Raw genomic sequence first — 25,580 nt, 5'->3', positions numbered from 1 at the left:
CTACTCGATTTCACCGATATCTTTTATTCAGAACTTTATCTCAGATTATCTTCTACATTTTGACGACATTTAAGGGGGCTCATGATGAAACTGATCCTTGTTGAATTTTGTTTACTTTTATTTTATAACTTGAAAAGTATTTTACTAAAAAAATATACCGAAGAGAAATGAAAGACGCTAGAGAGTTCTATTCTGTCAGTTTCGCCAAGGAAGAAGACGAACATAGACAAGGGCCGGTTCTACCAAGAAGTCATTCGATCTCACGATACTTTTCTCTCTCGTAAAATACAGTCCAAAACTACAAAAATTTCTGCGATAATAATATTCATACTAATAATATAAAACGATGATAGCGATTACCATCGTTATTTCGATGTTTCGATATTTCGGCTAATGCAAATACATTTACATTCTTTCGCCTAGACATCCTCTTCACCGCATGCATTTTATCAAATAACCAATCGTGAAATATAACAAAATTAAGCGTGACATGGCACGCCGGTGCATACCCGATAACGCATTGAGACCGTTGTTTCCAGTAACGGTTGTACAACACGAAGAATTTAATTCGAGCGGGACACTGGACACCGTGGACAACATTTTCGTCCCTTGCTGCGCCAGGAACAATTTCCAATCGTGTATTTTGCCCCGCCTCCTGTCACACGAGCGCGCGATGATGCTTCTGTTAGTGTCGATTGTCCATCGTGTGTCTGTTTTATCCTTTGCGAATTCACCTTACTCTCTCACTTGCGTTTTTACGTTAAGCGCACATAATACACTCGCACACTCTATCGCATCACAATTTCCACACAACGAACGCGCATCTCAATGTTACATATTTACAGGCGAAGGGTACGTGTCACGGTTAACGGTGAAACGTATTACCGAACGTCTCGGTGTCATCGAAACGGTTTGGTCGGTAACCTTCTTACGTCGGTAATTTGACGATCGGACCAACGAAAATTCGCGAATTCGAGACGTCAATTACAGTACCGAATTCCCCGATCGACGTCGATGATAACCGGAGAAAATCCATAGGGAATCGTAAGAGGAACGCCGGCCACGTAGAAAGACCGTTGGATACGGTTTCCTTTAACTTGCAGGCAACCGTGGATTTCGTTGAAGCGATGGTATTATGTGACATTATAATCTGCTTGTTCGTGACCGCCAAGTAGTTCTGTGCGAACAGACAGTTTCTAGCCAAACCGGTAATCAGTCGTCCCTCCCACGGTGCGCGAGGGTTTTCGTCTCGACCACGTACTTGTCATTCCTTCGAGACGGCCGATTCCAATTTAATATGCTCAGCCTCCTCCGAACCCCTGTGGTCGCGTTAAGGCAACTGAGTAGGTTGTGTTTTTCTAACAATATATCTAGTTATATTTTCATGGCTAAGGAAGAAACGTTTCGTATATTTCCGCAACGGATAAATAAATAATATGTACGAATATAATAATATAATAATGTAATATAATATAATGGATGAATAAGTAGGTGTCGTTTGTAAGTGTATCATTTAAGTTGTTTTGAAACTATGCTGATCAATTCTATCAATCGAAAAGTACAGGAAATTATGTTGCAAACGTTGTTTCCTAAATTCCCTATTATCCGTGTCATATTTTTAGAGAAATAGATTATTCGTTTCTCGAGAATTGATTATTAATCGCGTACATAATGAAATTAAAAAATCAATAACGAGTGGACTATATTGACTATTGATAGTAACAGAAGACAACGAGCATTATGAGAGTTTAATGAAAATTATAGAATCGTTTCATGAAATTTAGAATTCTTTGATGCGAAAGTGGACATTGTTGTAATGGTCAAGGTAAACAAACTTTTTGGTACACTTGCAAAAAATAATAGAATAGAATAGTATCATACATCATACATATATTCGATTCGTGTTTAAACAAATTCCAATTTCGGACGTTCCTTTACGACAAAGCTGACTAAACTTGTTACCTGACCTAACTTAACCTATCGTACATTATAATCGTCTTCTCCTATTTCAAGTTGCTACAGACGTGTCTTTAATTTAAATGGACCGTTTGATCGCGCGCCGTCTAATAGAATCGTATAACGATTAACGAGAATTATCGCAGTTTATTGGAAACGAAGAGTTCGTAAATATAGATCAAAGGATGAAATTATGCGGTACTAACGTTTGAAACGATCGTAATAAAAAGAGCAAAACGTTTTCAATTTACTATCAAATCTTTCCTTATTTTAGAAGCAATTATATTGTCGAGTGATATATACTTTCGCCCCGTTGCCTCTTTGTATGACTGTTCCATTTATCTCCTATAAACATGGAATATAGGTCGAAGCATCTCAAGTATGTACGTTGCTACGATCAGTTAACATCGATTAACTAACGCGCTATGAAAATCTATTCGAAATCTAATAGCATCCTCGTCTTGTTTAATCGTGCGTATAAATGGAACACATGAACGGACTTTATGAAACTATTTGCCCTAAGAATATTAACATCTCACTAATTTTCACTTCCAGAACTGTTACGATGAACGTTGACAATTCCTCATAATCATAACCTCGATTTTAACAGTCATATCGAATAAAAGTAAGAGGAATGATAAAGTTGTAACGAAAAGCGTTCCATATTGCGAACATAAAAAGAAATAGTACTGTGTTTTTCCTTTTTTTATTCTACTATTACGAAAATAATTAGTCACTTGTTCCTTTTATAAGTGAAAAATTGTACAAATATGATACGTTCCCTTCCATTTCAACAAAATTTCCATTTACACATTTTTGCAAATAAATTCTGTTCTCCAAATTGACGACTACCGACTCTGTCGATATACGTTCGAAATTTCCAATTTTTCGAGCAATTGATGAAATACTTGGAATTGTAACGATGCTTTTTCGGTGCTTTTTCTGAACGTGGTTGAGCAAAGAGCGCAAAAAAAAAAAGAAAGAAAGATAACGTGCTAGCATAACCTATAAAATATGAAAATTATATAATTTATATTCGAACATTCCTTTCCGAGAATGTTTCGACCGTTTGGATTGCGAGAATTTAATTTACAATTGTATGTTTCTATTTAGATCTAAACAACCTTATTTTTACACGACACTTGGTAAGAAGTTTCGTAAATTGCGATCACGTCTCGTTTCGAAACATTAGAAATCGTTATTACGATTCAAAGTATCGCGAAACTGGGAATTCTGACGGGGCACGAACGACACGTGACAACCAACAAGTTTCGAAGCGGTCACATTTCCCGAACTACGACGACCGCAGCGAACAAATAGTACTGGTGAACTGAATGAATATCGCTTGGCCCGCCACGATTCTCGAACGCGCCGCCTGTACTGCGCATGCGCAGTCCTCTTCTTTCCTTCGATTCCTTCGCACGCGCGTTTTGATAACGTATTTCCTTTTCTTTTCGTCACGACACGAAACACTCAAGCTTCAGATTTTTTTTTTTTTTTATAGAATTTAGTCAAAAAGTAGGTATGTAATGGAAGAGATAGACGACGTTGATACTTATAAATAAGCAGGTCCGTCAATGTACAAAGTGGAATGATGCATTGCACGGGAAACTGTCTTCGTAAAGCTTAAGTCAATACTTTTCTCATATATCTTTGGCCAACTATTTTATTCAAAAGTTAATACGTAATATTGACTATCTTATATAACAGAAGTAAAGAAACGTAAGTCGAACTACTAGCCTGCGAATAATAATAATAAAAATAATCTGTAAAGATCTGCAAAATATAATATCTATTAGTTGAAACGAATTTGTATTTAGGTTTCAGTCTTTTTCTATTTCTACATGTTTTATAATAATATGAATTTACGTAAACATTCAGAATCTACTAATTATTTCAACATTATTGGGACTGGTGAAGATCAAGTAAGAAACAATTTCATTAATTTTATTTGCACAAAGAGCGTTTCGTGTAATTTATGTGAACTCTTTTGCGTGCGTATGCGCGTGCTTGTGCGTATGTGTATGTGTACATATGTTATATAGATAATTCCGGTAATTATAAACACAAGCCTAAGTCTCTTTCTCGAATGAATTAAGAAAAGATCATACAGAAAAACTTTGCACTGTTAAACTCGCACTATTATTCTGTAGTGCGATCTTCTTCGCATGTTCTTTTCAAATAGGACCATATATATGACCTTTCTGCATAAATCATGCTACGAGCGAGTAATACGAGGTCATTGAAAAATTCAATGTTTTAGAAGATATCTTATTTTTTCAAAAATTTGATTCGATCATAAAGGTATCTCCGTTGCAACTTAAACATTTCTTATACATTCCTGAATATATTTCATTAAGTATTAGTAAGTATAAAGAACTCGTAACGCATAGAGTGAAACGAAAACAGACGAAGAGGCCATTTATGGTAGATTCAATTCTTTATTTATAATAACGTTGCATTCGTAAAAACAAAGGGTACTTTAAAACTACCGATTCCATATTGAATAAAAAGTTAATTTGTCCTTATTTCATATGATTTTTATAATATTTTATCCTTACTGTCACATTTGAGTCATCTTAGACATCATCAAGATTTTTTGCTATTAATAAATTATTTGTTTTTAGAGAAAATATAAAAAAATCGTTGATGTCTTATTTCGACAGTACAAAAAAATTCTTCTTGAAAACATTCAAAATCTAGGCGACATTGAGATACATTAATAACGTTACTATAAATTTATAAATAAAGATATATTAAATTTATAAAAATTCTGTATAATAAAAAAGAATTTATTTTATCTATTTACGCATACTTATCAAATATTCTAGCATCGCTTAATAAAAAAAAAAAATCTAATACATCCTCTATAATGTATTGAAAATATTTTCAAAAATATCAATTTATCTTTACGATCTTCATCTCTTAAATTTTTCTTCCAAGAAGAATCTTTTATATAAAAATATTTTACAGCAACTGCATATTCAGGAGATTATACAGATTATCACGTAAGATTCGTAACTCTTCGCGATTCCTTTCTCCTTCCTCGATCCTTGGACATTGGCAATCGGGTGGAACGCAAGAGGGAAGCGAATATTCGTGGGACGTTATTTCTTCAACGGATTTCGAAATGATTCTCCGTTACTGAGGTGGCAACCGGGGCACAAAAGAAGAAGAAGGCACAAGTTAAATGGAATTCCGTATTAGGAATCCAAGCACATTCCGTGTAGCTCTCACAATTCAGTCTATTCAACCGATCCATGTGAAACGTTTTTTCAGCTTCGCTATTTTCAGCCAGAAACATTCGACGTAGCACTTGGTAATAATATTTGCTAAAATGGGATAATAAAAATAGAGTAATCCTACAGTAGACCAAATCAAGAACAATCCTGGGAACAAATCTAGAATACTAGAAATCAGAAACAATTCCAGGAACGAATCTAGAATAATCCGAAACAAGAAAAATTCTAAGAACAAGCTTAGAATAATTCAAGATCGTTATTATAATGAGATATACTATAACAAATGATAATACAAAGAAACGAATGTTTTAATAAATATAATTCCGAAATATAATTTTTATAAAACAAAAGTTGAAATAATACAACGAATGTGGAGAAGTATTTATACAAATAAATTACAAATTACTTTCCTATATAATTTGAACCATATGCCATAACACAGTAACAAAGATAATTAACTCAGACATAGATACAATGCGTAAATATTAAGTAAATTCATCTTATATTATTTTCATACTTAAGTAAAATTCAAATCTCCAAGTACATGTACATGTATACATGTGAACTGGTGCTAAGGGATAAAGATTAGAATTATGTACTTGACGATAAGGCAAGTTTTCATTTTCACGCTTCGACTTTCGATTTCTCTTTATAGGGTCAAGGAATTTTTATTTTAGACAGAAGACAATGAGATGAAAAATGATAGTAACGAATTTCCAATAATGTTAAGCTGAGAAGGAGGATCGTCATTGTCCTTTTCCCTCAAAAGGTTATCACGCGGATGCTTGAACCCAACCGGGACAACAATGGACCTCATTCATTGTCCACGCACATTCGATGTAATCTGATTTTATCGAGAGATAAAGAGCGAGCGAGAGTGGGGAATAAATCTTGCGGGTGAAAATCTTTCTGCTCATCGTCAATTTAGAGCGTTTCGACTAATAAGCTCTTCGTGATTTATGACTCTGCTTATAATCGCGCCAGTACGATAAAGGATCATTCTCGGTAGTTACTTTTTACTTAACAACTTTTCCATCCGGTAATCTTCTTTACTTTAACATGTTTGTTAATCAGATCAATTTCTTGTTTATACTTCGTACTATATGTTAACGAACAATTTTATGATACCTCGATATAATAATTATTTCTGTGATATAATTAATCTAGCTTTTTTGTAGACATAATTATATTTTGAAGCGAATAAAAGTCTTTTTTTATCAAAATTTTGTACAAGCATCGGTTAACTTGAATTCAATACATCAAGTTAATATGATCGCCCGTGATTTCTATGATTCCATGAAAATGCACCAAAAAGGAGACATAACCTACAAGTATCTGTTAAATGTGATACATAGTTATTAAAATTCAATAAGATGTGTTTATATGTTTTTACTTTGGAGGGAGATTCTTAGGTTTATGGAACATTTTGTAGGGAAAGTCAAACCGACGCGAGACGGTAGAAAATATACGACGTTATTGTCACGCGTGCCGTGAAATTAAATTCCTTACTACGCGACGCGCATTCATTCGGAACTTTACGATCGAACTTTGATGACCGCGCCACTTCGCTACAACATCTTTTGTCGAGCTTGGAATTTTTCTGATGCCCCGACTAGACAACTATGAATTTTAAATTTTCTTCGTCTCGGGGCTTAGAGTTTGTACGATCGAACAATTAAACATCCACATGCAAACTAAAAAGGAATTAAATTGAAAATAAGGAAATTACAATTGTAAAATAAGAAACTGTACTAAATCGCAACTACGCTAAATTCAATCGAATTCAACCTTACGGATTGTTAAAATTAACATTGATAGTACAAAAAGGAAGAAAAATGTGAAATTGAAGAAAAAAAAGATGAAGAGAAAAATTACAAAATAAAGAATCGTATTAAATTGCATATATCCGAAGTGCAATCGAGCTAAAGTTCACACATGCAGCGAGCATGCGCATGTTTTCGTGGCGCGAAGGGCAACAAATATTGCCGCAACATTAAACATTATTCAATTACGTTTGCCGGATGTCGCGCGTTTGCGATGCAACGAAGGACACTCCATGCTCCCTCAATTATACACATGGTATATACATTGCATCCACGTTGATTTGTGTCACGTATTCGCGTGCTTCGTTGAAGACTCAGCCTCGAACTGAGCCAACGGTCCGAGCTTGTTATATTAATTCATCTTGCTCGGTTCGTTTGTGCGAATTTCTCGTCGATAATTCGTATTCATCCGTGTTCAACGTGATCGTAAGAGATGCCATGGCTTCGATTCATAGCAACCACGGATATAAATGACTTTGTCAATGAGCCGCGTAAACATGAATGCCTTGCTAATGTTCTCGAGGGATGGATTCTATTGAAAATTGCCGCAAGGGTAAACGATGTCCAAAGATCTTCTCTATGTGTTAACAGTTGTAACCTTCGTGTTTTCGTTGCTAATATTCTTTACGGTTCTTTGTTTTTCTGTTGTTTATTGTTGTTTCTGTTGTTTTATTTTCATATCAATTTTTTGCCCCTTTTACTTGATTTTTTCATTTACTTATTTATTTTCTATAGTTATATATTGCGAAAATCTATGCTATAAAATTTCTTGGAAGCTATCATTTCTCTTCTTATATATCGATCAACTTTGAATTATGAGATGGTTCTTGAAATTAAACCTATTTATGACAATACTCTGTCCGTATCTGATTTAATAAATCACTCGCGATTCGAGAATAGTTTTGTTCAACTGATTTACGACTAAATACGTATTATTCGTTATATAGCGTGTATCGAATATCGTGGTACCAGTCGGAACAGGCTGATTCCCATGCAAAGGTAAGTCGAAAATGCAGAGTGACAATTTTTCATACAAAGTTTGTTTTTTAAAAAAATCGACGATGGTGTTTCATCGAGTGGCGCGTCACACTTGAGTGGTAACGACAGTCGATTGAACGAGTCTCTTCGCTTCTAGATACTCTGTTCGGTGGTACAAGCCAAATGGGGGTGATTTCCTACGCAACGAAATCCGAAAATATAGAATAACAATTTTTGATGTTAGTTTGTTATCATAAAATTTCTACATATCAAAAAATGTGACCTCTTTCAGTTTTAAAACATGTGATAACTTATTTGTATGTATACGAGAGAATGTTGTATGTTGTATGTTGTATGTTGTCATAGTTCATGAAGAAAAGTAAGAGATTCGAAAAATAAAAGAGAAGCGGCCAACACCACACGGAGTTCCCAAGCGACACCCATCTAAGTACTACCCGTGCCCAGCGTTGCTTAACTTTCGTGATCGGACGAGAACGAGTGCTTTTTTTTTTAATCTTTGTTTATTAATTTTAGGTTTTTTACATATTCCTTTTTTACATGATTTTTTTCAGAATAAACGCTGAATTCTAATTGTAGAGTGGTTCAGGCAAAAGTACCGATACGCGACGGTACGACATAGCCATGCATTATTACATTTTTTTTTTTAAGATTATTATTGTAACTTAAATTTAAGCCGCTGTTGCGCTGTGCTTATGTGCGATATTTTAATTTATGTCCTGAAAGCCTGGACGTAAAAACAGGACAGTTCGTTAGCCTATTTGGGAGGGGATGGGAGAGGGTGGACTGGAAGGAGAGGAGCGACGGGAACGAGTGCTCTCAACGCAGTATGAGAGTTGGCTGAAATAAGTAATTTTGTTACTTGATATTATTGTGCAGAAAAATATTAGAAAGCAAGTATACGAATATGAGTAAAGATGAATTTTATTTACGTAATTATATTTATTTATATATGTGCATCTAGATGTGTAAAATTTTGTCTGGCTCTGTTATCAAGAAAATGGACTATGAAGTTCGGCGCATGTAGATACGCGTGCACTTGAAAAGTAACGAGAGTCAAGTGGACGGAACTTCATAACTGATTTCCTCGAAAACGAGACCTTGTGTCAAAAATCGTCATTCTACATTTTCGGCTTGTTTTTACACGAAGAATCATTTCCTTTCTGTCTGTACTACAATTTTCCGTATATCCTGTATATGTAACGATAGAAATAGAAACATCAATTTTGAATGGGCTAACATTAAAATTTTTGAAAATCGTGATGTTCTTGGCAGCATACGTTTATTACCGGCGATTCTCATCTAGTTCTGAACTGTATTTAGCTTACAGTTTCCAGGTCGAAATAAATAACACTAAGGTAAACTCAGTGTTTCCTATCGATAGTTACGACGTTTCACATCAAAGAGATCTGTTATACCCAAGAATCAATCATCCTTTTCGAATATTCACACCTTCAAACACGCCACGACAATATTTCAATCGAAACACGTATATACCTTTCCAACGTTTCTTTGAAATCCATCTTTGAATGTCATTTCAAGAAATATTAAAGTCAATCACGTATTTTCTTCTAACATTAAATAGAGCAACGTTTCGATCTCTTCCGATTGTTAATATGAAACTCTAAAGCAGAAAACTTCATTGCACTACTTAATTTTAATTTAATTCAGTAGTTGAAAATTTTAATACTGGTGTACTTTTGATATTTTCTTCAGCCGTACATTTATTTCGAACTAAAGAAAATGATAGTCCCCACAGAGAGAAATTAAATGAAAATTTATTCATTGGACGTGAGATATAAAGAGTAGAAAAAGAAAAGAGTAACGTAAAAAGAATTATAATTAGGTAGCCATACAAGATCGGACATCTAATTTGAATACCCTCTTTGAACTATGTAGGTTTTTCCTTTGAAATTTATAACTAAATGCATGAATAATGTTTTCATTTACAATTACAACATCTATTCCTATTATTTCATTCCAAAAAATTTTGTAACACTTCCTTATCATTTTTGTTTTAACTTTGTTCGATCGAACGTAGATTTTGATAAATTATATTTATGTTAAAATGTAATTAATGTCTGTCGTTAATAATATTTAGCACGTGAAATATGGAACATAGTAGAATTGAATATTTAAAAAATAAATAATCTAATGAAAACGCAACTTCAATTAATTATTGTAGCCATTTATGATCCAAAGATACTAACTAAGAATTAATTTTGATCTTATGAGTTGTTGCAATTGCATGAACCATCCTATACAGATAGTACAATGAGGGTCGGAATCCCAAGAGAAATTTGGAAGCGGGGAAAATTCGGGAGGATATTAATCGAGCCATACGCGATCAGGAAATACGCGTGTCGCGAGATTCGTTAAATAAATCACAATACCATTTCCAGGTCCCTTGTCAATCACCGAATAAGAAAGTAATAACGACATCGATGAATCAATTTATCAATCTTGAGGGATTGTGACCAAAATTGAAAACCAATATTAAATAATACCATCGATGGTAATTGCTTCATTGTATTTCATTGGATCACTGATGCAATATTGGATCCAATATTGAAACGTATCTAATTATTCCACTATATATTTCCTTTAATAATATGTTTAAATTATACAGTTAAACATGTTTCGTTTAATCAAGATCATATACAAGTTCCTGAAAGAGGTTGTGCAAGTATAAAATTATCGTTATTCGCATCTACATATATATATTTCCTTTGATTATACTTCTAAATTAAAAACGTTTCATTAAATCAATTTCAAAATCATACGCAATCTAAAAACAGTTATACAATTTTAAAATTACTAATATTATTCGTACAAAAATATCTTTGTGTTGATAAAAAGGAAAATTATTTCTTCATCGTCTGAAGAAATTTAAATCATTTAAAAGAAATATTTAAAAATGAATTGATAATTGATTAGTACATATTTATCTTATATTATTTATTAATATTTATGCGTATTAATCTTGTACTTTACAAGAAGAAGAGCAATCGTGTTCAATATCAAGAAACCATAAAATGTATATACATTTAAATATAATAACATATAAATGTATAAACGATACAAATGAGAGAGGTTAAGAAATCGAATTATAAGTAACTATTTTACCGATCAATCTCCCGATTGTCGCTTCACTAAGCTCTGATTAATATCTGCATGAGAAGCTTCCATTTTTCTGAACCTGGGGTGGCGTGTACCCAACATCTCCATTTTGTAAGCATCGCCTCGCCTCCGAGAACTCATATTTTACCAGTTTACTTGGCCCCAACTTAGTGAAACCTGGTAAAAGAAGGAATGGCAATCTCAGTATTATGCGATACATCAAATTTATCAAAATCGTCATCTGTTCCCATCTATCTAACCTTTTTTTCCCCCTTTCCAAATTAATATAGTATTAAATACACATATAAAACTACTTTATTTTGTATTCTTTGCTATTATAAATGCAAATTGTCTATGATTAATCTATATTTAGATAACTTACACTTAATGTGTCATTTGCACTATTTGTTTATAATTTTAATTTGATTTAACCTAACCTAACCTCTCAATAATATCTTCTCCAGTAAATACATTAAAGCTACACAAAAGCTAAAATTTTGATAATGTTTTTCATACAGCATTGCAATAAAAGCAAAAAAATTTATTACGTAATCTACAATTAATGATCTCAATTAATAATCTCTTCAATTTTTCTGCAACGGAAAAGACATAAAAATCCGTAAAAGTTAGGAAATTATTTTCAAATAATTCCTGCAATTATTCAACCGTGTATTCACCAAGCTTGATCTCGGTTCTTTATACGCTCCTCTGAATACAGAAAGCGTAGATATTAACGGCGAGATAAAAAGGATCAGGTAACTGCTGGAAGCTCGGAAGCTACATAGATTAGACTTACTAAATAATGCTACAAGTACGACAAACTGCTGCAAAAGAAACTTTAATTGGATCCTTCCATCTTTTCATGGCTAAAAGATGCATCAGAATAGAGCTTGTTTCGTCACTGAACATAGAAGAATCTCTGTATTTCTGCTCGGCAGATTTCTAGAGTTGTTCGTGTTCAATTAGTTTCAGTCTGTGAAGTCCGTGACGCGACCTGGTTTATGGGAGACAGACATAGAAGTCTTTGGACTGCGGTAGGTCTATAGACAGCTTGGATCTCTTCAACTGACGGGTTGAAATTGTACTCCTAACCTTACATTGCAGTCTTAATTACGCAACAAGTGAATTTTCATTTGGGGAAATGGAATGGAACATTGAACAGATTATTGTTCTAATTGTTATTTTATTTCTTTAGATTATACACGTTACTGAAAAAGATATTGTCAGAAATGTTAGGGCAACTACTGATTTGATCATATCCGGTTTTCATGATTTGTCAATTTCAAAAAAAGGAAATTAATATTATAACGTAATATAATATAATAATAGTAACATAAATTAATATTCCATTTTTAAGATACAGGTACTTGGCTTTTAAAAGTTCATTTACTATAACCTGACATATCTGCGCAGAAAAATTGAGAAATAACAGTTATCTATCCCCGTCAAAGTTGTACCTAAAAACCTAAATTATAACCAAAAAATACATTTTATTTATATTTACGAGATAGTATCTACCACAGTTCTTGCAAACTAACCAACCAATGAATGACTCTCATGCTACCCACAGAAAAGAAACTACCTATATACCACCATAGAAAAATACAAGAATAGTAGTCATCTACCACTGTCAAACCTACACGCATTATGTCAATTTTAACTAAGAAACAGCTGCAAAAATTTTCTATTTGCGAGAAAATACCTACAACAGTTGTCACGAAGTACCAGTGAATGATTCATACTGTTCTGTTGAGGTTATGTTTCGATGGTCTAGCTGATCAGCTCTATGCTTCGTTCAAATTCGAATTGGGCTAATTATATTCGATGTCGAGCAGAAAGTGAGAGAAAGAGATAGTGAGAGAAAATGTGAAACAAACTTCAGCATCACGTTTAACACGAACCTGTTGTCTCCTGTCGAGATTCTCTCGTCTATCGGTTCGTTTGGTATTCTTGTAGCCGTCTAAAAAATCTGACGCGTAATTTATGAGTTCTGTCGAAATCTGAGTCCTGTGATTTATCCAAATTCCCATAAGTTTCCGGAAAAACCACCGGTATTATTTTTCTTGGCCGACCACGTCCAATAAAAAGGTTAGGAACATCGAAAGTGAATAATCGCTACAACCTCTGAGAATTTGGACGTACGTCTTCGATCTTTCGTGTTTCATGGATCTTTTGATTTATCGCGCAGGGTCGCTAACCTCGTTTTCACGTGTTGTACGTGTCGACGTTTTAATGACCTCGTTGCTTCGTTTACATGATCCTGTAGTTTGAGTAATTCCAAATGAAATTAACAATTTCAGGAAATTCGATCAGTAGAAATATTTTGGTTTTTATGTGAATTTTAATTGATCTTAATTTCTTTTTTTTCTTTTATTAATTCATTTCCTAATGATATCGTAAAGTTTACCGCCGTATCTTTTGCTGTTTCTTAGATTTCTTGTTTGCATTGTTATTTTTATATGGATGTAAAATAATTTGAGAAAAAGAAGAATAAATGACAAATTATACTTCTAATATGGAAAGTAAAGTTTTTTGAGTAAAGAAATGGGTTGCAGATTAGGAATTTAGATGAGGTTATTAGAAATTGTTACGTGTAAAGGAGAATTCGATTATATAGACCGTAATCGACTAAATGTAGAGCAAGTTCTACCTAGAACTATGAGCTGTTCATCACACGGAACAATGTTTAGGTCTTCCTACGTGTAATTATCTTCTGAAATCTGGTAGTTCCGTGCATTGTTTCATGCGAATGGAGATTGAAGGTGTTTTAGATTATCTTCTAACAAGATAATAACGCTAATAATAACGATAAACATTTGTATTACATATTATGAGTGAAATAAACAAAAAGACCATGCCCTCTGAATAAGATAATAACGAAATCAATATCGTATGTAATACTATACTATACTATATACTATAAATGTATACTATAAATCATCAAATCAAGTAAATATTTATTTAATTTAATTATCCAAACTGTCTATAGTCATTTGAAAAAAACGAAAAGAAGAATATAACAAGTTTGAAGATGGCGGTGGATTTCAGGTCGTTTTCACGTTAGCGCCCCTGTCCACTAGGGTCGACGCGAATTTCGATATATGTATACACAACAGGCCATGATATAACTATCTGATGAAAGATTTACAACAGTTCGGACAGATGTGTGGATAAACAGTGGGGATTCGTTCGCGATTCGCAACGAGGAAGATGTTAGAGATCCGAGGAAGATTCACGTCTTGCTTTTAAAAATTTCGCTGTTATTGTTGGTCCTGGGCCAAGCTAAGTAATGCCCTGCACGACGCAAATACATCAACCTCGCCACCATCGCCACCATTTGCCTTTCCTTTCGAACTTCTCGCCTCCTCTTCTACTTACAAACGTGACAAATCGAGCATGTTGATGGAATTATTCTAGTCCCGTGGATTAGGTTGGTGTATTTCCATATAACCCAGGGAATCACTTTCTTTCGAAGAATTTTTGAATATTATAAAATTTCTTGGAATTTGGAATGCTGATTCGTTGCTATTTTTTTGATCCTTTCATTGTTAATTGTAATTAAAATCACAGATCAATGAAAGACTGTTTACTTTTAGTTTACAAATCTGCTTAAAACTTTCAGGTTAACTTTTATCTTTTTATCTTATTAATGGTCCTTTTTATTTTTGAACGCGTAACATAACCTTAATACTAGAATAAATTTTTCACGCGAAACCATAGCATTAAATATTATGATTTACTAAATCGTATTTTTCTGACATGTATCTATTTGTAATTCCTTATACAGGGTGGGCTAAAATTCGTGGTACAAATGAGGTCAGGCAGATAGTACCTTCGGCTCAAAATAAGATGAAAACAGAGTAACAAGATTGCTGAATCTTTGTTTACGAGAGAAATGCAATTCAAAACCAATCTAGTATGCGTGTATCTAACTGATGACTAGCGTTGCAGATTTCAGACTGCAGACCGTTACTGTCATTGTTTTTGTGCAGGATACGATGTCGATGTCAGGCATTGTTTATTATTAGGATATTAACTGTTAATTGCTATCGGGCAAGCGACATAACGTGATACACTAACGAGGAGTATAAGGGCATGGTTTTCGCACTGGGAGATTGTGATGAAAATGCATCTGCTGCAGCACGCTATTATCGTGAACAATACCGAACAATTGCTGTCATCCGGATAGGAGAATTATCACTAGAGCTTTCTCTTTCCCCGTTCAATGTTTGTTCCTGTTCTTTATAAATCACAGAAATGAAAAGTCATGGCCGTGACCGCGGAATTTATGACAATGCAGAGATAGAATTCTCGTATAAAAAGATCTATAAACACGAAATCTCTTTCTGTTCGACGTAGTGTGAGTAAATCAACATCGTCGCGTAGCATAGGATACTAATATATACCATACCGGTGCTAAGACATATAGACTTTGCATCGCGTTTAATTTTCTGCCACTAGTTGGAGCAGCAGTATTCTAACGACGTAAGTCTTTTTATCATGCATTTCATGGCCGGGTGAATCCAAAATTACGAAACACGCGAAACACGCAAAAAGAATGTATGGGCCGAAATAGTCCGCAACGTAATTGTCGGTCCCCATTTTCAAATAACCTAAGTGGTGTATCGTGTTTTTACTACTACCTTCGTCACTTCCACCATTCGAAGAAATAATATGATTTTTTAACGTGACGGAGCCCCGCCACAATACACCAAGAATGTATGTCAATCTTTAAATGAGCATTTCGAATGTTGGAACGACCGTTGAGGAACAGTATCTTGACCTCCTGAAATAACGCCTCTTGTTTTCTATCTGTGGAAGCACGAGAAAAAAATAGTTTACTCCAAAAAAAAATAGCAAGCCTCGAGCAATTAAAACGAAGAACCATCCTGCCATTTGAAGACATAAAAATGTAGAAAACACTGCAGGCAGTTCGGTATAATTTAATTGGCGAAGTACAATTTTGTATACGGAAGAACGGTTAATATTTTAAAAAGTATATAAATAAAAATAAACTGAAGTGATGGACATAAACTGTATTTGATTAAAGCTAGACTGTTTTAAGGGGGAATATCTCCTTCTTTGTCAAAAATATTAATTTTTTAGCATTTTTTTTTTTATTACAAAAAGATATGAAATTAGTTAATTTGAAACTTTCGATGTGTTTTATTTATTATACTTTTATTAAGCAACACAAATTTTTTCAGTTCAATTTACTGAAAAATACAGTTTAAATGCAGTTTTCCTGAAACAGCTTTCTCGCAGCTGGATGGCACGATTAAAAAAAGGTATTGGGGTGACCAACTTGAAATCTTAACTGTATGGTAAGAACGAGTCCTTTTATCGTTTGACCTACACGAAAAATGTTTTTTCTTTAATACCGAAAAGTTCGAGTAATATACTGGGTGAAATCGAACATTTGGATTTGAACTGTTGTTACCATACCTAGAAAATGAAATATTTTTCGTTGATTGCAGATCAAACGATAACTATACGCGTATAAAATATAAACTCAATGAAATATTTTTACTTTGGACGAACTAGAGGGTTCACGTGCAGTTCAAACAGTGGTAAATTTTTTTGGTAAATAGAATTAAAAAAATTTGTATAACTTAATAAAAGTATCGTACAAACATATAAAACATTCAAGATTAATAAATTTCATATCTTTTTGTAGTTAAAAATGCTAAAAGGTCGATAGTTTTGATAAAAAAAAATTAGTTCATTGATGTCACTTATTACATTTATTGCGTTCATTTGTAAACCTGAACAGTATATGTAGCATGGATAAATATCGATAGTAAACAGTGCCTGATATCATATCCTGTATAAAAACAGTAGTAGCGTCTGCAGTAAAATCTACAACGTTAGTCATCAGTCAGGATGCACGCACACGAGATTGATTTTTAAATGTATTTTCTCGTAAACGAATTTTGCTAACACAAATTCGATATTCTTGATTTTCGTCTTATTTTGAACCGCATTATATTCCTGATCTCGTTTGTGCCACAAATTTTGGCCCGCTCTGTATATTAATTTGAGATATACAACCCGCATAAAAGCCCATACCTTGCAGAATATAACAAAACAATAGATGTTACGTTCTTTTCATAAGTAGATTCGTGTTTCTATTATTTCAGGCGTATCGTAATTTTTAGTTAAAAAGATTTCTATATTCTTTGACAGACGTAGATCTTATTTCTTTCCTTTCCTTGTTTTGTGCTTGTTTTGTGAAACGATTGCAAATATAGATTATGAGATTAAATGCGTATTGGCTAGTGGCGCCAGCTAACGAGGATCCTCCAAGTAACAATAGTTGCACTTGTCGACTGATTTCTACTGCCACCTGCTTCATTATCGATAACAGCCCAAAAGAAAGTTCCTAAGATCTATACATAATGCTACGTAAGTGTCCATTTGACTAACTATCGTAATAGTGTCGCGAATTGCGCTGGAGAACATTTCTCGCAAGTGGATACTGCGTTGAGAATGAGCCGAGTGAGGATGGCACTCCCAAATGCAAATTTTTACGCAAACCAAACGGCATTCGTTTGTCCACAATTGAACCACGTTTGCCCACCCAAACATTTTGTTTATCCACTCTTCAAAAAGAGGTTATCACCAAATGAACATCTTAAAAAGTTTGTAATCAGCGTCTCGTGAACATCTTCGTTCATTTTTTAAATGCTATACGTTTGGTTAAGCTATTTTTTTTCATGATAACACCTTACCTCGCCCGCATTTCATAATGAAAAAAAGAATCGTATGCAGCATACGACTGGCATACTGGACGAATCTGAAATGGATGCCTGTATGAAGTTGACCCTCCATTGCCAATTACTATATTTTTGTTGTTATTCGAAGTTGTTCTACATTGTTCCAGACGAATAATGATTTATCTCGAAAGTTTTCAGAAACAACGCCAAAAAGTAATTTTCTTACCAGCTCTCCATTTAATGAAAATCCAACATATAACAGTTATTCTAGGTTGTTCTAGTTGTTCTAAACATTGTTCTAAACATTGTTCCAAAGCATTATTTTAATAACATATTTAATTTAAGAAATAATGTGAATACACTGTACCCATAAGACAATGTTCAGTTTTCTTCATTTTGACAATAATAATACAATGTAAAGAGTTCTTCTGTTAATAAACATATTAACATCTTTAGAACAAGCCACAACAAAGCTTTGAACACCGAAACACGAATACAAGGATGATTTTATTCTCGCGTAGTCGTCGACGAGCAGCGTTGAAATTTTTGTCCTGGATTGTTCTAGGGATGTAGATGACTGTTTCGAACAAGCAAGCCTGGAATAACTTCCATTCTCGAGAAACCTAATAAAATGCCGTCAACAGGCGGCATCAATGCAAAGGTAAAGTCACTGTTGTATTCGCGTTCTGGTCTTCAAACTTTTGTTCTGGTTTATTTTAGAGATGTAAGTACGTATTCCAAGAAAAGAACTCCTTATTGTTACTATACTATTATTGCTATTGTCGTCAAAATAAAGAAAAGTGTCCAGTCCATTGTCGTATGGGTACAACTTCTCGCATTATTTCCTAAACTAAATATGATATGGAAGTAATATTTTGAACTAGTGTTGTTAACACTCTAGGGACCGGGGACGCGAATTTGCGTCTGTCATACTTCATGCGGTATCCTATAAGAATTTTAGCTACTGTTAAATAAAACAGTAAAAAAGCGACGGATGCTATAAACGAAATGTTATGAAAATGTTTTTACATTACATGCTTGAATAATACGAAACCGTTATCAATACATTACATATAATATTGGTCGCTTTGAATCTTCCTCAATCGCCCTTTGGAAAACAAAACCCGCGAATTCAGGCTATATGCCTGTCAGAGCAGTCGATGCTCAGATTGTTAAAATGAGCTTAGAACCATGATCTTTGAGAATTCAAGCGACTATTTAAGGCCGTGAAAGATAAAACTCTTTGGGTTCAAGCCTCGAGCTGTAAGAGCTACGAATCTTCAACGCTTGAGCCTGCGAATTTACTGTGTATATATACTATTCTTTGTTTTCTTATACACACTGTTCTCTAACATTAAATTCTGTATTGCTTATTAATATAGTAATATATAGTAATATATGTTGTATATATATAATATATTATAATATATATTACAATTATTAATTATTTACAATTACAACAATTACAATTAAATTAATATTATAATATTGTACGTTGTATATATAATATATTATAATATATTAATATTAATTAATATTATAATATTATATGATGTATATTTATAATATATTATATTATATTATATATATACTACATATACTATTTTTTGTTTTCTTATATACACTATTAGAATATGTGTAGAATATGCTATTGAAGAATTTGATCTTGCGAAGAATATTACAAGCATTGTAACAGATAATGCAGCAGCTAATTGTAAATAAAATCGTCATTAAAACTTAATGAAAATTATAACACATATACCCTGTATAGTTCGTATTTAAAATATAATTGTTCAAAGTGCTCCGAGAAAAATTGAAAACGAAATTCATGAGATATCCAGGCTTGTATATTTCATTGTATTTTCTGCAAAAAGAAACCAATGCTTGAAGAATGTTGCAGTTCAGTAAATATGAAGCATTTAACTCTTATCGAAGATATTCCCGTTCGATGGAACTCAATTTATCTAACGTTAGAACGTGTTATTTAGACGAAAAAAATTCTTAATTGTCCATGAGAAGAAACAGAATTTATTGAATACTTTACATATTTATAGTTGGAGCAATACCGAAACAATTACAGAATTTCTTAGTAGATTTAATGACGCCGCAGTTATTTTATCAAAGTCGAGATACCCAAGTACATGCTACGCACATGTAATTATTCACACACTATTACAGCGTATATCTAATTCTAAAAAAGATAGTGTAAGAAAATAAGTATATGTCGAGTCTTCGGAATGACTTAAGCGAATTTGTTGAATATCCTTGCTTAAATAGCGATTATTATATATATACACATACAATATATACATATTAATACATCACAGGAATGTAAAGATGCGATTCCACTCACATGCTGGAATTATCGGAAAATGTCGTTTTCAACTGTAAGCCAAGTCGCTTTGAATATTTTGTCAATTGCAGTTACGAGTGTTCTAAATGAACGAACATTTTCAACAACACAAAACGAAGGAACAGAATGAGCAACCCAATAATTCAGGCTTCTATGTGTTTAAATTCTATTTTTAATTCTAAATTCTACAATCTAAAATAAATAAGAAACCACCGAAAGCTTATTGATTTCGTATAATAAAAATTATCGATATCACCAAATTACTAGCAATTTATTTATTGTTATATTATATTATTTATTTATTATTTATTTATATAACACTCAAGAACAGCTTCTCTCTGTTCAATTTAGCCGGTAAAAAATTTCCTGCGGTTGTTATTGAGATCTCTGTAGATAAATCCTTATTCCTCTGGAACGATGTAGAACAAACGTAGAACAGTTTGGAACAACAAACAAGAATTGGAGATTTAAAAGATGTGAGGCTAATTTCATACACGTTGAATGGATACGATTCTGAGAGTCCTGTCTCATAGTAAGCTCTCGGCGAGTGTTCTACCGTCCGCCCGAAAGTAAAAGGTCTCAAAGTGACTCTCAAATGGACACACAATTCGACAGTACTCTCGAGACAAACTATCGGAAGAAACTTTCAAATGGACGCTTGCAATTAGCATAAGATCAGATCGCACGCGATCGCCACTTGCGACTACACGCAACTTTGCCTCGACGTAGATAGGATTCTCTATAAGCGTCAAATGTCTGCATCTGGACACACGCACTTGCAGCATTTATTGGTATCTTGCCGTCTACCTAAACGAAAGTTTAACGAAAACGTCTAACGAAAAGATAGTGTGCAGTGTGTACTTGAAGAAAATGTGTATTTTGAAACGGAGCTGCTACTATCTTGAATTTCGCTGCTATTAGAAGAGAACGAAGAAGATGAGAAAATTCTTTTTAACAATTTTAGCGAAAAAAGAGATATATAAAGCAAATAAAAAATATGCGCAAAAATAAAATTATGGGGTAGGTTAATACCATATATTAATGTTACGTCTATTCTATTCTTAGTCAATGATCTTACGTAAATGAATAAATCTCCTATTTCTGAGGGATTTCAGTTAAGAAGCATTGAAGTACAGTCTACATATATAAGCATAATATTATAGGAAAAGATCAGATTCAAGGTAAAACGTAAGCAAACAGCCACCTTCGCCGTGGTATTCGACGTATGTTTAATCCTTAACCAGTGGCGATACATTGACGATCGGTTACGTCAAATGTGGAATCCTAAAGTGATTCGAACTACGACGTATTATTGACTTCTCGACGATTAACTTTAATGCGAAAGTTTACTGTTCGCTTTTAAATAGTAATTTGGATGATAATTTAATTTAGATAATAACTTTAATAGCTAATAAAATAAGTTTCATCGTAATATAGGATGATTTATTGTACGATTTTATTTAAAACAAAGCTGTGAAGTCAAAAGAGATTAGTTAAGAGTTAAAAGAGATTAAATCTCTAACTATACCGTCTAATATGAAGGATTTCATGCGTTATTATAAAATTACTTTAGAGTCTTAGAAATTATTTTTTACTAAATTTTTCGACAACAGTTTTAATCGAATCTTTAAATCTATCAAAGTTTTAGCTCTCTATCGAAATTCAGCTTTATTTTCACACATATTATATGTCCTATTGCAAGGTTACCTACTTCAACTATAAATATCTAATTTTCTAAAAGGAAAAGAAGATTGAGATTTCCTAAACAGCTAATTTCCCACAAAAAATATTAACTGTCTCGACCTTGAGTATATAATTTGCTAAGAAAGTAATTTAGGTCTCATAGTCTCAAATAGCCAATTATTTGATTCCTGAAATTCTTAGAAATTTTCTATTAAAAAATTTAACTTCGCTTTCCGGACTTCCAATATATTTCACAGTCACGCCCCTTTTCAAACACTATATATGCAAATATTTGATTTTTCCAAGCAGCATGGCATTTGATATTCTTCGGCGTAATTCGAACAGGAAAACGAAAGAATTTCAAACGAGTAAAGAAATCACACACATACACAAAGAAAGAGGAAGGACAAGAAATACACGATGAAACGAAAAAAAGGATCGTATCCTATTAATATGAAAATTCACATGGGCGTATAATCTGATGAAACTATCAGTATCTATTGCGAAATAACGAAGGAAACACAGCTTCTTATACTCATATTGTCGATTTTCCTCTTTCATCTTATACGCTTGTTTATCACATGTTTGCAAGTCTGATTTCGATGAATCTACCTTAAACGCATTTGATATACAACTATAAATGTAGGAACTGTTTTTTATAAAGCGTGTAACGAATAAAATATCCGAGTTGTTTGCTTCTTTCTTCGTTTCGGAGATTTTTATGTTATTATTGAATGAAAACTAAAATTATTTACTACGATTTTCCAATATACATTTATTTTGAGAAACGAAATTATCTTCGATACTGATTTGAAAATTTGAAAATTCAGAATTTCGATTAGTTGGAAATTTGGGGAATTTGGAGAAGCGTTTTATTTATCTTTTATTTATCGAAGAAATTTCTATGATATTATTAAATCTAAAATCAGAATTATTTATTATTAAAATTACCATTTGTCGAATTTAAATAATTTAATCCATTTTAACTAGAGAAATTTATAGAAATATAATTAGAAGTAATGTAAAATATACGATATAAAATTATAGAAATTTATTGAACCAAAAGTCTACAATATTATTTTTAATGTTTTCAATTTAAAACTCGTCGGTAGTTTTAATGTTGAGAATTGAAAGATACATATATCATACTACATACATGGTGTATGCTAGGGGAGAGTGAGGAAATACCGGTGAGTTAAATATCTAATATATGGCTTTGTTTTATACCGACCTTTTTTCGTGCTGCTCTGTTTCAATCCAATTAAGTAATCTGCAACGAGTCGCAATTCTCTGCTGAAGTGTTTGGCAAAGGTACGTGGGTGAAAATTGTGCACGTTTTTTGTTATAAATTCCTAAAGTGAATAAGAAGTTATGAGTATTACTTTAACTTATCATTGTCTTTCCAGTTTTAGGAAATAGTTTTACTCTATAAACACAAGAAATCAATTTTGTCATCTTAACACGTTGACTGCCACGACACCCGTATTCGGGTGTCAGCAAAGTTTCTGGTTGGGCCGCGTAACCCATATTCGAGCGTCGCTTATTTGACTACTTGCGAAGGATCCTCGTAGATATTTGAAAAGATATTCCATAATAATAAAACTATTGAATCGTTATAAAGGTAATACGAAAATGATTTATTAAAAGAATTATTTAGAACGTAAAACTAAGAAACAAGTTTTCAATTTTTCTGTTCGACATTGCAACGAATTGGAGCAGAGATTTTAAGTTATACCGTTCGTTGCTCGGCCAAGATTCAAACTGATTTTGTAGAAAGTGGAAAGATGAGAAACAAACGCGAAGGAATAGAAGCAAAAGAAACAAGAGATCTTTTTTGAGACCACCACTTGAGCGACTCGCATTACTAAAATATCGATGGGAGCACCTAGCAGGAAACGCTTGATACTGCTGCACGCGTGACCTGACGGAGATTTCTTTGAAAACACGCGTGGCAGTCAACGTGTTAATGAAATAGTTTTATTATATGTACTTAATGCACTTAGCGTACTCGTCGAGTAATATCGATCAAAAGAAACCGGGGCTTCTCGATCGGTACAGCCCATTAGGGGAGATTTTTCATTATTTGGGAGCTCCTTTTTCTTTTCAGATGCCGTGTAAGTGGATTAGAAAATCAGATAGAGAAAATTGGGGCGAATTGAATCTTTTTTCCTTAATATTACATTTATAAAGACTTTACTCTTGTACTTTTGTCTATTTATGTGCAATAAATATGTTACGTTATCAAATCTATGTTATCAATAAACTAAATAGTCATGTTATTAATACTTCTATAAATAATTTTGTCTTTTTTCATTTGTAAAATGTGGAAGAAAAAATCAGTATTACTTTATAGATGAGATAATTGCGGTCAAAGCTAACTTTTCGTACTTTTCGATTCTTTTAAATGATTAACCTTATGCATTCCATATCGCTTCGTGATACAAAGAATACACTAATTTATTTGTTATTATTTCTTAAATAAAATTTTTAGTAAATCTGACAATCTAAGCCTGTTTTTAAGCAACTTATTTTAAGCGACCAGTATTTGCCCATTTTCTCCTACGTGTCAAGGGATAAAAGATGCATGTTCTTAATATGTGGATAATGATGCGTTCTTCAATATCCGTATAGATAAAAGATATTAGATGTTTTTAATTCAAGTGTATCTTAATTACGCGGAGTGCATTATCCATACCACTGCACGTATATTAATTATTATTTATTCATATCCTATGCGTAAGTGATCGTATGTAATTTGAATTTAATTTAAAACGTGTATCTACAGCTCGTGTCTCTGACATTTTACAGTATGAATAATTCGAAGGTACTGTTGAGAATTAAATACAATGTGAACTAAACTACCGAATATGGAAAAATTTAAGTTTTATTGCAGTCTATAACTAAACTCGCGTGTTATATTATTTTCGGTAAGTTTTAATTATTTCCCTAATTGTTTTTGTCAATTTTTAATTCTAACCTAAATATTTTACCATTCTAACCTCAATAAAATTCCAATCTAACCTAACTCTTCCATTAAATTTTCGAATTTTATGAAACGCACAGTGATATTCCAAAATAATTTACCAGCATAGAAATTATATTCTTCAGATTGAAACGCTGCTAAAAGAAATCTGCTTGAGATCTTTCTTATCTACTGAAATTCGAATTGCAATCTTAATTGTGTATTGTAATTCACTGGTAATATATCATGCGATGCAAAGCGTATTGAATATCCGTTCATGTATGAAAAGGAATGTTTAGAAATGACGGTGAATCGCGATGGAAGATGCATTCTAATCAAGCGTCGCGGTTATGCAAGGGTGAAGTTGTGCAACTAGGATTTGCAATCTCGATAGTCCCATATGCTATGCTAACGAACTTAGTTACGCTTGATTAAGGAGGTTCTCATTGTACGAAACTTTCACCCAAAAGTAGCCAATCCTACATTATTATACTTGTTATTACACTACGCTACGTAATATAATATTTGATAACATAGAATATAATGTGATTAATAGAATATAGAACCTAATAGTATATACGAACATTAAAATAGATAGCTCTAAAATAAGAAATAAGTGACTAAAAGAAAATCATTGGCGGAGAGATGTAGAAGAGAAGCATAGCTGAAAAGGGTATTTAATTTGATCACGTACGACTGGACAAAAGTAAAATAGGGGAACAGTAATCG

At 33.1% G+C, this 25,580-nt stretch overlaps 1 protein-coding gene across 5 annotated transcripts in view; it reads right to left on the bottom strand.

The window, feature by feature from the left end:
- Positions 1 to 13,260, bottom strand: part of LOC100643200 (growth hormone secretagogue receptor type 1) — a 63,268-nt gene extending 50,008 nt beyond the window's left edge. The window contains exons 1-2 of one of the 5 annotated variants that reach the window (XM_048407539.1): positions 13,039 to 13,260; positions 11,144 to 11,314 (exon numbers count right to left, since the gene is read on the bottom strand). Coding sequence is in view for 4 of the 5 variants with exons in the window: in XM_048407537.1 (XP_048263494.1) it covers positions 510 to 600 (91 nt within the window). In the remaining variant the exon portion in view is untranslated. Of the gene's footprint in view, positions 1 to 509; positions 3,272 to 11,143; positions 11,315 to 13,038 lie in introns of those variants that run through there. The other 4 variants (XM_048407537.1, XM_048407536.1, XM_048407538.1 and 1 more) reach the window with 4 other exon arrangements.
- Positions 13,261 to 25,580: the final 12,320 nt, after the last annotated feature.

The sequence above is a fragment of the Bombus terrestris genome, chromosome 7 (assembly GCF_910591885.1).
Source record: "Bombus terrestris chromosome 7, iyBomTerr1.2, whole genome shotgun sequence".
Classification (NCBI taxonomy): Eukaryota; Metazoa; Arthropoda; class Insecta; order Hymenoptera; family Apidae; genus Bombus; species Bombus terrestris.
The sequence above is the reverse complement of the archived record's forward strand: the minus strand, read 5'-3'. Positions and strand labels throughout refer to the sequence as shown.